A 14,381-nucleotide genomic window follows, 5' to 3' on the forward strand; every position below is an offset into this window, starting at 1 on the left:
AAAAGAGAGGAAGACGTTATTGAAGTTTGTTAGAGCAATTGAAGATGGAATTAAAAATATTCGAAATAATGAAATTGGTGAAGATTACATATCCATCCATACAGAGCTAGTTTCAAGCTAAATTTTCAAAGATATTGAAAAGCATGCTGCAAGTGTTTATACAAGAAGAGCATTCAAAAAGTTTATAGATGAGATGCGTCTACATCAATTGTTTTACCATGAATGTCGCTTCGAGGATGAGCCATCTATACAGGTGTACCAGTTGATGAAGTATGGAGATCTTTCTTAGCTAATACGTGTGGAGTTTCATGTAGATGATGAAAATATAAAATGCTCATGTCTTAAATTTGAAACAAATGGTATACCATGTCCACATATCATTCATGTGATGATTTTAGAGCAATTAAATAGGATCCCTTTGAATCTCATAATGAAAAGATGGACAAAAAATGCCAAAGATGATGCACCTGCAGTTGTGGATGATAATGTTGATCCTAAATACCAGACAATCCTACGGTATGCTTCTCTGAGCTCTCACTGTAATAGATTATGTCATGTCGCTTCTCAATTCGTTGAGACATTTAACAAAGCAAGGAGTGAAATAGCTAGTTTAACAAGACGATATGAAGAGATGTGCAAAGTCAATACAGATGGAATTTCTAATTTGACAGAGCATGTTCGTGATCCGACTAGAGTGAAAGTTAAGGGCAAAGTTGGAGCTAAATCTGAAGGGAAAAAAAAGCCACGAAAATGTGGCAATTGTAGGATGGAAGGTCACACAAGGAATAAATGTCCACAACTAGAGCTAACACTTTGTAGTTTGGACTCAAGCAGTTGCCTTCTTGATGATAATGATGTTGATGTATATGAGAGAAATAAAGAAATATGGCCATCTCAATTGGGAACACTTTTTGGTGGTGATTCATCGGAGGTATAATAATATAACATATATTATTATTAAACGACTAATGATGATAATTATTACATATTTGTTTTATTTATTATCTGTTTTCTTTTTTTATAGGAAGAATAACGCATAAAAATGACAATGATGTTCCAATGAGAAGCTGAAGCAAGATACTGATGAAGATCGGTTAGAATGGAAAATTTTAGCTCAATCTCTCAAGGTTAGAACTCTCTCTCCACCTTTTTTTTAGTTTGTATATCCTATCCAATGAGTTGAATCATCTCAAATTGCATCTAAGCTTTGCTTATTTCTTTGGTTTATTTTTAAGCTCGGCTTAACCATTCCTGATGGAGAATAAGAGCGGAGACCCGCAGATGGCTTTGAAATCTGCAGCATGAGCAGCAGAGATTTGGAAATGAAATTGAAGGCTAAATTTGGATCACAGTTTCAGCACTTAAGGCGTCCACAATCAATACTAACCTTCATAGGCTCCAGCCTCTACCATTCAAAACAAATTACAAATAACACTTTGAATTGGTTTGACTGGTGTTTTTATTATTTGATTTTTACTCTAAAGAATTTCGATTCTTTTATGTAAAATAAAGCTTTAGTTGACAAGTGCTTCGTGGTCCTCTCATTAAAGAACAAACCAACAACCATTCATATAAGAACACATTCAAGGACACGTTGATCTGTTTATGCATTGCGAAATGCTGTAAATGCCGTCGTATCATATAGATTTTGTTTATGCAGTAGAGGCTAGCCTTGGCTTTACGGGCATTTACTCAGTCAACAAACAGTAGGAGACATATGCAAGCTTCAAAGTATCTGCCAACTTGTAAGAAATATTTAGGAAGTGTCCAAAATGATTAATTGTCTGCTTGCATTTTGAGGTACACCACAGCGGCCAGAGGCCCCACGGAAGACAATCATTAAGCACCATAAGTTATAGTTTTGAAGTAAAACAGGCCCCTCCCGGGATTTTGAATTGTTATCTAACAGTTTAACAGAAGCCTAACATGCCTAATCCAGGGTACTTTATTATAACAGTTGTAATATTGTCAAGCTACCAGTTTTTTCCTTCTCTCTATCTCTCACAGTATGCACACCTATTCTCTTTGTGAGTAGCTCTGACATTTCTCAATGGCTGTTGCTTTGAACTCCAGGGCACCTAATTTATGCATTCTCGTGCAATTCAGGAGACAGAGAAAGTTGAGGCTAGCTCCTTCATTTTAGAATAATCCTAAAACAACTTTAATTTAATAATATTATAAAAGATGCATCCGATAATGACCTCTTTCAATAACATTAAAACTTTTTCGAACTATTAATATAACAATAAAGTCAAATAATGAAAAAGAATTTATTATTGATGAATGATTCATACATTAATAAATGAAACATAAGTTTAAAATCGTTTTTTTTATCTCATTTCATATTTTCTGGTTGCATCATAATCGATGTTCTTATTATGCAAACCAGTATGAATAGCATTCATCACAACGGAACGATTTTTGTTATGAGGGTGCTTAACAAGATAAGCCAACAAAAGACCGATCTAATTCCTCTACACACTGCAAAAAGTAAATAATATTCAAAAAATATTTATTGAGTATGAAATGAAATGTAATGGACTTACCACTTCATGGTAGTTATTGAGGTGCACAGTTTGCATAAACTTGCATACATACATGCCACAATCATAGTTGCAAAAATTATAAAACTTGAGGATCAAATTAAGATATATGTTTTAATAAATTACTTTTATAATTTAATAAAATTAAATATTTTATTATGCATTTACCTGTTTGACTGTCGTGGAACATCATTGGGGACAACAATTTCCCAACAAGTTTCTTTACTGGCAAATAAAGTTCCTTTAAAAAGCTTTTCAAAATATGCGGCCTGCACCAATTTTAAATATATGTACATGAAAAAATCATACAATTTATATAATTTAATCATGTAAATTAAGACATTGTGTTAAATTGATTGTTTACCACTTTTTTTATCGCATTCAATCTTCTGGTTTCACCTTTGGATAATGGTAAGGAGTCAAACACTTTAATAACCTTCTCTTTTAAGTTTAATACACATAAATACCAATGCATATTACTGTCATTTATCGGCATAAAGATATGAAAAATACACGATATAAAATTCAAAGTAATTAAAAAGCAATTACGTGAATTAAAACTATTTTTATTAGCCAGCATACTGAAATCTAAGTGCAATATTATAAAAACCTGTATTGGACCAGGCCATTACAAACATAAAAATAAATGTTGAACAAATTTATATTACCATTTCATAATTTTGTCTGGAACTCATGTATGGCTGGAGACCTCATTGGTTTAAATCCTTAAAGTCAATTACTGGATTGCGTAGGATACAATCCTATTGCAATACAAAAACCATCATACATATTGCTAGTATACATTATTCATTAAATTACGTAATCAAAATAATTGAAAAATTATAATATATTTGATAAAAATATTAATGAAATTGATATCTTACAGAAACAAAACATGGCATATACCATCTTGTCCAAGGGTTTGATTCTTCCTTGGCGTTTAGCATGCACGCATAACCCACCATATTAATTACCTTCAACAATTTTTTTTGGGTCAAACATGGAGAAAAAACTACAAACATACCCATATATATATATATATAATTAAACCATAACGAACAATTCAACTTACTGTATCATCAAGCCACTTCCTTGGTTCCAATGTCATCATCTCACTCCTAATTGCATATGTATCAATGAAATCAACAATTTTCTCCTCACTACGTTAAGAAATAATTAATCAGTATTTTTAATTAAAAATAAATAAAATATGAAAAAACTATTAAAACTACCTGTTTGAATGTTTATTCCACACATAGTTGCATATATCGTTTAAATCATCGGATAGTTTATAAGGTAATGAAACACTTGGACTCTGTGGACAAACCTTTATAATAATATAAATTTCATTACAGCATTAGTATAAAAAAAATTCAACAAAATAGAAAAAATGTTATTATCTCAATACCTTTGACCTAGACTTCTTAATTGCATTTTTACGCACTTTCTGCTTAACATTAGGGATTTGATATGACAAATGTTCTTTATTCACCAATGTAAGAGCAAAGGATGCCGTATCCAATAGATACTTTTTATCACCTTCACTGGACCGAATCGAAACTATTTCAATGTTCTCTAAGGTCTATGAGAATTATTAGCAGTGTAGCGAATTTTGAATAAGCTATTTAAAAACAAATATTCTTTACAAAACACTGCGTTAGCAAATAATTCATGCATATCATTCAACCAAAATACATAATTAGTAATCTATATTCATACCTTTATATTTTCCTTTCTAGCTATGTATCTCTTTACTTTGTCTTTCATAGGAGCTGTTGGAGATGACATATTTTCTTTCAAAGTAGGGCATGGAGATTAAAAACATTTATCATTTACTATTGATGGATGATGCAAAGTTAATTCCTTTGGGAACTCTTTAGGTGATTCATTGGGAAAATCCTGGATAGTATTATAGTTTCCCAAGTTATCACACCATAAAACAATATTAAACCCTCTTTCATTGGCTGTTGGTGCATTGGATTGACTATAATTTGAACCATTTTCCTTACATAAAGATTCTTCTCTTGCATGTTCGTCGCTCGTAGGATTACCACCATGTGATGTAGTGCAAACAATTTTAGGCACACAAAACTCTTTAAATCGAATAGCTTCAATATCAGCCTTTATTGTCGTTATATCATTTTTTAAGCTAGCGAAAACCTCATACTCTCGTTGCTTCTCTTTTTTTTCACCTTTTGATTATTTTTTTCATACTCCAATAATTCCTTCAACTTTTCAATTTCACACTTCAAACTCTCATACTCTTGTTGCTTCTCTTTTTCTTTCAGCTGTTGATTATTTTTTTCATACTCCAATAATTCCTTCAACTTTTCCATTTCACACTTCAAACTCTCATACTCTTGTTGCTTCTCTTTTTCTTTCAGCTGTTGATTATTTTTATCATACTCCAATAATCCTTTCAACTTTTCAATTTCATACTTCAAACTCTTAATTTCACTCTTTAATTCCTCTTTGTTATCAACACATTTACATATATCCTACAAAAATGAAATATAAAATTTTAACTATAGTAAATAACAATTACAACAATGCAAATTAAAGTTATAAATACATACTTTGATTTGAGAGGATAAATGAGAATCAAATGATAACTTTCCCTTTGACTTCATGTCTATAGTTGGTGTGATGATATATGCCTACAGATTCAACCAATATATATATTTCTCAATATGAGAGAATATTTAAACCAAATTATATTAACTTTTATTGTAAAAAAATATTAATCACATCACCTGAACATTTTTTGAATTTTTAAAATCTTTGATACGAGTCAACCATCCATCAATTTTTTCTTGGTTCCGTATAGCGATCTGAGGTAAAAAATGTTAACCATATTTATTGTCAAATCGTGCACCATATATATAATCTAAAAAAACTATCTGTAAAAATATCATAGAAAGAAAAAAATACAATATCTAATATAAATTTTTCACAAAAAATACAATATCATAACACGATGTAAAAAAAAATATATTTTAGCACCTAAACTGAAGAATCAAAACACATCCACTCAACCATGTTGTTTTTCCATCCTTCTTCTTCATCCTATTGCGAAAATTTGATATTCCCGATAACAACATTTCACACACATGCTTCGATAAGTTCATAGTTGTATTACAACCTATATTATGTAGGCAAGATATGTATTTTTTTTTTCTGTATAGGTAGATGTTGATGGGCAAAGCAAACAACCTATTGCATACAAAAAAAAATTACCTTTGAACTCATCTGAATCTTTATGTAACATTGGCAATTCCTTTTCTAAATCACTAAATTTTATGAATCCATTATTAATAATTTTAAATTGATTGCATAAACTTGTAATTGTACGATTATCTTCCGCAAAAGCAATAAGGGCCCCTTCAGTTGACAAACCAATAATAATTGACACTATCTCAGATGTCAATGGAATCTCATAATCATATAATTTCAAACACCCATTGTTTAAGTCAACCATTTCAATCAACCACAAACAAAGATCCCTATTTAGTTTATACTCTTGTAGATGAATCAAGCCTCCAAGTCCAATAGTATGAATTGAATCATTATATTCAGAACCAATATTTTGTAATAACTTGTAGAACCGAAAAGGACTACAACGTGTATCCCAGCAATCCTACATTACATTTAAAATTATAATATAATAGTATCAGTGTCATGAATAAATAAAATGTATTGTAGCATTCACCATTTACCTTTTTGGCCAACATTATTAATTTTATAATTTTAAATCTTTAATAAAATTGATAAAAATTAAACAATCAAGTAAAAATGAATTCATTCAAAAATTTGAGAAGAAAACAATAACTTTATTTAGACATACCTATAAATTAAATAAATTATTAAAAATATATATCACTTCAAATGTATATTATTCTAATATTAAAATTCTAATAAAATAATCAACATGACACTTACCTTATTAACCTTTGCATTGAATTCTTTTTTTTCCTCCAGATATCGCAAACGGTCTGCTGTTGCTAAATTTTTAAAAACTAACTTCCTCTCATCAAGAAGAGATGCAAAAGTTTTTTAAATATCTCCCCTAACCTGTTAAAAGATAATTAAGATAAAAGAATTATTCACAATCATTCACTCCAATTTGAAACTATATTAAAATTATACATTTCAAAAGGTTATATTTATACACCTTATTTGTCAATTTCATCTTTTTACCCTTTTCGTTTTCACCACAAATGGATTCACTGTCAAGAAAAAAAATAATTATTATAAACTAAATTTAATCGTCAACATAGACATCAATATATAATAAATTTCTCAATGTAATGAACAATAATACTTACAATTATGTCAAATAAAAAAAAGTAACATATGTACACACTTACTAGTAAAAAATAAAGGCATTCTTAGGTCGCTTTTGATGACAAAATTTGTTAATGACTTGGCCTTTGTTGCCATCTATGTTTTCATGGTTTTCACCTTTTTCCAAAACGAAATCCATGCAAGAAGTTTTTGTCATAGTCTCAACATCTCTCATTATTGTTGTCATATATTTTCTAACAGTCGTATCTATAAAACTACATTACAAAGTAAATATAACCAGCCTTAAATAGGATTATGAATTGAATAATTGTTATGACAAACATCAATAACAAATACCAAAGCATAAATTAAAAAGTTATACAATAATGATGTTCAAACACAACTAGATTTTTGTTAACTTATAAATCATATTATTTTTAAAAAATTCTAATAAAAACTATTAAAAAATAGGTTAGATGCAAACTATTCCCATAAAATTTTAAATCAATTTCCATAAGCTAGTTATTGATATGAATGACATTCAGAGCAGTGAGTTCAAGCATAGGAAAGTAACAATGATTCAGCTTTTCTTTTCTTTCAAAATATTCCTGGGCATATTGAACATGGGTATTTCAACATTTATTAAACCAAATGCAGGCCATATATCATTCATTAAAGATGCAACTGCCACTCGACCACTTGAGAATCTTCATCACCGGCTTAAAGTGCTTCAAACAATTTGTATTAAATTATCATGCAGTAAAATAGGAAAAATCAAGGTAAATACAATTAATACCGGGCCTCCAGTTGTTCTTGGGATGACAGAAATGGAAGCAATGTCTACATATGTCTGAATAGTGACAAATACGTCAACACAGACTTGTTACATGTTTCAATATAAAGAGCATGGTCAGAAAAATCAATCATAGCCACAGATATATGTAACCAGCAAAATTTTCAGCAAGCATTCACTAGACAATTTTTTTTATCATATTACAATGATATCGAGGACAAAAGAAATCACTCAAAGTTTACCTGATACTCAGCAAACTTAATTGCCATTGTCTTGAGAATTTTGTCAGTAGGTTGCAGTAATTTATGCGCCTCTTAATCAAACAGAAAGTTAAAGAATATTCTTGCCATTTTGCAAGGTTTCGATGCTGATATCGGTTAGAGTGAAAAACCTTCTAGGAAGGTTGACATTGCAGGAGAAGGTTCGGCTGTTGGTAAACAATGCTGCACCAATTCCACGGCTCAAGATCAAAGGGTACGAATGGTGGTGATATCGGTTAAAGTGAAAGACCTTCTAGGAAGGTTGACATTGCAGGAGAAGGTTAGGCTGCTGGTAAACAATGCTGCACCAGTTCCACGGCTCGGGATCAAAGGGCATGAATGGTGGTGATATCGGTTAGAGTGAAAGACCTTCTAAGGAGGTTGACATTGCAGGAGAAGGTTAGGCTACTGGTAAACAATACTGCACTAGTTCCACGGCTCGGGATCAAAGGGTATGAATGGTGGTGATATCGGTTAGAGTGAAAGACCTTCTAGGAAGGTTGACATTGCAGGAGAAGGTTAGGCTGCTGGCAAACAATGCTGCACCAGTTCCACGGCTCGGGATCAAAGGGTACGAATGGTGGTGATATCGGTTAGAGTGAAAGACCTTCTAGGAAAGTTGACATTGCAGAAGAAGGTTAGGCTGCTAGCAAACAATGCTGCACCAGTTCCACGGCTCGGGATCAAAGGGTATGAATGGTGGAGAGTCCTCATCTTCCCTAACTCCTCTATGAGAGAGAATTCTTATTTCTCTTAACTTTTTAATTTTATTTTTTTATTAACCGGTTGAATTGGTTTACAGGTTTCTTTATCAGTTTTAAATCAATTGTCACAATTTAATCTCGTAAATTAAACGATGTTTATTAATTGACCTTACAGTAAGATAAAAAATAATAACCTTATTGCAGAATTCACCATACTGTCGTTGTACACATTAAAAAGTGTGCATCACCCAAGACAACACCTTTTTTCTTCATTCACTATCTTGTATAATATAATATAAGAGAAACGTGGAAGAAAAAAAGTCTACATCACCTAATGAGTAAATAGCCCTAAGACAACCTATAATATAATAGATTCATAATATAATATAAGAGAAATGCGGAAGTAAAAAAAGTAGGACACAGATGTAGAAAATGCGAGGGATGTGTAAATGTCAAGGGATCATTATCGTTTTTAAAAAATAATTATTAAAATATGTAATAATTTTGTTTATAAATATAAAATTTTTCATTTATTTGTTTAATGTAAAATTTCATAACATTCTCTCATTATTGCAACATCTTTATTTTGAATTATATCATTTTACATAGTGTACTTATTTGAACACTTGACGTGACATTGAAATCGAATTTGAGTTAATTTTGTTATCACTTTATTATGAGGTCATTATTTTTTTTTTTGAAAAAAGTTAACATATTAAAATGTACAAAGTCTTTGTTTATAAATTTAAAATTTTTTTATTTATCCGATATAAGATTACTGTATCAACTAGTTAAGTAGGATAATATTATTGGTGTAAAAAGGTTAGGTAAAAGGCCTAATAATTCTATTAATAAATTCATAAAATGAATGGATCTTGTAACCTTCAAAAGAGTAAATGTCCATATTAACTAGACTAATAATCTTTCAACAAATAGTTTGGTTTTTTTAAACTTGGGTCAAGACAGTTATCGTGTTACTCATAATTTCATTGAAGTAAACAAAGCCCAAATGAAATTTGTGCTCATTAGTTCCAACATAGATTACACCTTCTTACAAATTTTATAAAGGCATTACTACATGTTCTTTTTTATTTTTGGAAGTTAAAGAAATCATTATTTTTAGGGTAAAATATTTTTACCTCTTAAATTTTGATTTAAATTATACGGAGATTCAATAGTTTTTGAAATGGACACCCCCTCTTAAAAAAATATTTTTCGTGAGATACGTAGGTCTAGCTATTAGTCAACTGTTAATATTTTCGTCAACTTGTTGACATGACAATGGTAAAAAAATAATTTTATCATTGATTAATTTTTATAATAATTATTATATTTTTTATTTTTTATTAATTAAAAAAGCTACCCATGTGGGAGCATCGGTGGTCTCTTTTTTTTTAAATATAATAATAATTTTTAAAATTAATAAAAAAAAAGATATTTTAGTTTTTCATAATTTCTATTAACGGTGTTTGTATTATTTGGATGAAATGTTTATTTTGAAAATTAATAAACTTTCGTGTATTTTCAATTAAAACTTAGGGAGTAAGAGTATTTTATCCTTATTTTTATCTCATTGTACAACATAGTTGCTAATTCATCATAATATCAAAAAGAGTTTTTGTAAAGATTTAATAAGTTTTAAGTTACACAACTTAACAATTTCCCATCTCACCAATTGATTGCCATAATTTTTGTATCTCATAAAAAAAATCTAAATAAAATTTTATATTTTTGTTAAAATAAAAAAATAAAATGTAATAGTAAAATTTGATATAATTAAAGAATAATTATAAAATTTAATATTGACAAATTTATTCTTAATCCAATTTTAAAAAATAATACTAATTAACAAAGACAACTCGTCATTGTGCTAGGTTTTTGCGTGGAGGGCAAATGGAATCATGAAGCGTCATGTTCTCAAAACCCAACCCCAAAACGGACCCAGATTAATGTACACCGAAGAGGGAGGGCCCGGGAAGCCCAACAACATAAAATTACGAAAACCACAGCCTCCTGTCACCCTCTTCTGTCTAGGGTTTATTAGGGGTTTTATTCAGGATCCTCCATTTCCCCTTCGAAATAATAAAAGAAGAGCAAAAAAATGGCGTCCCTTATGGCAATACGTTGCGGACGGAGCCCATCGCCAACTCTTTCTTCTCTCCTCTTCAAGGTACGTTCTAACTGCGCTCATTTCACTTTCAGTAGCCACTTAGACAGAACCCAGGTTTCCATCCTAAACGCAAAATCTCTTAGCACCTCCCCTATCCCAGACGAGTACCTGATGCCACCAGTGCAACACCACCAAAACCAACAACCGCCAACGTCATCTGATCCTAGGGTTTTTCATGGCCAACAAAGCCCTAATTTAAATCTCCAGTGGACCCCACAAAACCAGGGTTACCACCATCCTCCGCAACAGCGCGGAGGTCCTGGTAATAATCAGTTTAATTATCAAAATCAGGGAAGGGGATATCCTAATCAGGGTCAGGGTTATCCCAATCAAGGACAGGGCTTTCCACAACGTGAAAGCCCTAATCAGTGGAGTTCCCAGATGAATACACAAATGCCCAGAAGCCCAATATCAAAATCAGTGGAATTCCAGCAGAATCAGAGCTATCCTCAATACCAAAATGCTAATCAGATGAATACACAAATGCCCAGAAGCCCAAACCAGTGGAATAACCAAAATCAAGGTTACCCTCAAGGTAGAAATTTTAATGAAAGGGCCCCGAACAGTCAAAACCCTAGTCAATTGCACCAGGAGAGCCGGAATCAAAGGCATGTGGTGGAGCATCCGCAGCCTGAGCCAGTTCCCTCACTACTAGATTTAACGCAGTTGTGTCATGATAGGAAAGTCAAAGAAGCTATTGAATTGATGGATAAAGGAGTTAAAGCGGATGCTAATTGTTTTTCATCTTTGTTTGAGTCAATTGACAATCCTAAGTCACTTGAGGATGCAAAGAAAGTTCATGATTACTTCTTGCAGTCGACTTGTAGGAGTGACCTTGGATTGAACAATAAGGTGATTGAAATGTATGCAAAATGTGCTAGCATGACTGATGCGCGAAGAGTTTTTGATCACATGCCTGATAGGAATATGGATTCTTGGCATTTGATGATAAATGGGTATGCAGACAATGGCTTGGGAGATGATGGGTTGCAGTTGTTTGAGCAGATGAGGAAATTGGGGTTGAAACCAAATGAGCAGACTTTCCTTGCAGTTCTCTCGGCTTGTGGCAGTGCAGAAGCTATAGAAGAAGGCTTTATACATTTTGCGTCGATGGAGAGTGAGTATGGAATTTCTCCGGGGTTTGAGCATTATATGGGGCTTATAGGTGTTCTTGGAAAATCTGGCCATCTTTATGAAGCTAAAGAGTATTTTGAGAAAAAACTGCCTTTTGAGCCAACTGCTGAAGTGTGGGAGGCATTGAGGGATTATGCTCAAATTCATGGAGATGTTGATCTTGAAGATTATGCTGAGGAGTTGATGGTTGCTCTTGACCCATCAAAGGCTGTTGCTAATAATATCCCCACGCCACCACCAAAGAAGCGTACTGCAATCAGTATGCTGGATGGAAAAAATAGAATCAGTGAATTTCGAAATCCAACACTTTACAAGGATGATGAAAAATTGAAGGCTTTGAAATCAATGAAAGAAGGAGGTTATGTGCCGGACACAAGGTATGTGCTTCATGACATTGATCAAGAGGCAAAAGAGCAAGCTTTGCTATACCACAGTGAGAGATTGGCGATTGCATTTGGTCTAATCAGTACCCCTGCAAGGCAAACTCTGAGGATCATCAAGAATCTCCGTGTATGTGGTGACTGTCACAATGCCATCAAGATCATATCTAGGATTGTTGGGAGGGAATTGATTATTAGAGACAACAAGCGTTTCCATCATTTCAAGGATGGCTTATGTTCTTGTGGTGATTACTGGTAAAAGGCCTCACTTTGTATGTCATGAACTCTTCCCGTTTTAGATTTGACATGTAAAGTTCCAAAATTTTAGGTGATATGCATCGCTATGAACAGAAGAGCTGTTGTTGCTAGTGTTTGGAAGTGAACGGTTCACTATCTTACGTACTCTTCTGCTTGTTCTGATGCTCAATTAATATATATTTTTTTTATGAAGTTTTTAGTGACTGCCTTCAACATAACCATTTTCTGAATTCAATTGTCTGGAGATTTCTGTCTCTTCAGTTTAGATAATCTTAGAAGCTAAGGGGTAGAAACTTTCAAGAAGCGGTGACTAGTTCATTAGACTTTCAGCAGGAGGGATCGAGAGATGGCATTTAACTTTGGCTCCATTGTAGTTTTCCCCAGGACTCAGAAATATAATAACAAAAACACATTGGTCCCAACAGTACTCTAGGCATTTATAAGTCACATAAACTTGGTGGTAATGTGTTATTGATTTGGCATCTTGATCTGTTTGACTGTTGCAGTGAACCGAATGTTTGGATGTGAATGCTAAACAGTAGAGTCCAAGGCAAGTGAATTTACCAATATCTCAAATGCTAAAAAAAAAATGTTGGCAGTTATGTACGTGATAATATGTTGCAATCGTGCAACTGAAGCGTTTGACATGGAATGTAACATCAGTTAACCATCCTGTGTGTTTGTTAGAGCAAAAATCGAAAATTAAATACAATGCTTAGAGATGTCTGATTGCTGGAAGAGTTATGAAAAAGATGTTTAAAGTCAGAGAGCTTTATTCCTAGCGTGAATTTGATCTACAGCCTGTATTTAGCGAGCCTGGTTATATCAAAATCATCAATCAGAACAACAATGCGTCATGACTATTAGTTTAGACAGTGATTGTGATTAGAATATAAATAAATGTGCTGCAAGTTCTGTTCTTTGAAACATACAACTGTTACCTGCTAAACAGAGAAAACAAAGGTAGCACCAAAACGGCATTTTTACATTGGGCTATTAAAGAAAGAAACCCGGGGAATATAACAGAAAGGCCCCTTTTAGTCAAGCTTCATAGTGCGAGTCATCATAGTCATGAATTCATCCATGCCAACCATACCGTCGCCATCAGTGTCTACTGCTGCCACCATTTTCTGGCAATCTTGGATGGTGCACCTCTCCCCAAGCCTCCTTAATATTTCCATCACTTCCTCTGCACTTATCTTTCCATCACAGTTGAGATCAAATGTGCGGAATGCGTTCTGTATGTCCATGGTCTTAACCCACCGCTCCTCCTTTGCACTTCCACGAAGTCTTTAAAATTGATAAACCCATCTCCATCAATATCTGCCACCTGGAAAATCTTGGGCACATCTCGAGTCGTGTTTCCCTGCCCTAGAGCCCTCAACATGGCCTTGTACTCCACCTGAGAAATCTTCCCATCTTTGTTGGAGTCTAGCTTATTAAAAACTTCCCTTAGCTCATTTAAATCGGGCTGGGAAGCAGGTAATAAGCCCAAGTTCTGCCTGTCTCTGGAAAATAAGCGAGATGGTTTGGGGAAGAACTTGTTCTTCGAAAGCTTGTACTGGAATTCAAGAAAACTAACATTTGACATGACTGCTGGAGCTGTGCGCGGATGAGAGCCGGAAACAGAAATATGGATGCAATGCTTAGTACATTACGTAAATGTAAACAGCTTTCAACGTTTGAATTGCGTAAGTCAGGTGCCTTTCAATTTTATAGAATGTTCGGGTCACATGAGACTTGTTATTCTGATTCTAAAGCAAGAGATAAATTGCCTTTGAGGTTACTGTTTCTTTCTCGATCAGCTTGCAGGCCACCAATGAACAAAAGATTCTAAAGTGACAAAGTAGGATGA

At 33.0% G+C, this 14,381-nt stretch overlaps 2 protein-coding genes across 2 annotated transcripts; one reads left to right on the forward strand and one right to left on the reverse strand.

Annotated features, from left to right (window-relative positions):
- Positions 1–10,608: 10,608 nt before the first annotated feature.
- Positions 10,609–12,718, forward strand: LOC18607931 (Tetratricopeptide repeat (TPR)-like superfamily protein). The gene has a single exon (XM_007042355.3). The coding sequence runs from the start codon at positions 10,686–10,688 to the stop codon at positions 12,525–12,527; it is 1,842 nt and encodes a 613-aa protein (XP_007042417.3). The 5' UTR covers positions 10,609–10,685; the 3' UTR covers positions 12,528–12,718.
- Positions 12,719–13,322: 604 nt separating this feature from the next.
- Positions 13,323–14,255, reverse strand: CML30 (Calcium-binding EF-hand family protein). The gene is given in 2 exon segments (XM_018115983.2): positions 13,323–13,784; positions 13,787–14,255. Coding segments are annotated over 2 exon segments (552 nt in total). The 5' UTR covers positions 14,118–14,255; the 3' UTR covers positions 13,323–13,563.
- Between the last annotated feature and the right edge of the window lie 126 nt (positions 14,256–14,381).

This window comes from Theobroma cacao, chromosome 2, assembly GCF_053813885.1.
Source record: "Theobroma cacao isolate CCN51 chromosome 2, ASM5381388v1, whole genome shotgun sequence".
NCBI lineage: Eukaryota > Viridiplantae > Streptophyta > Magnoliopsida > Malvales > Malvaceae > Theobroma > Theobroma cacao.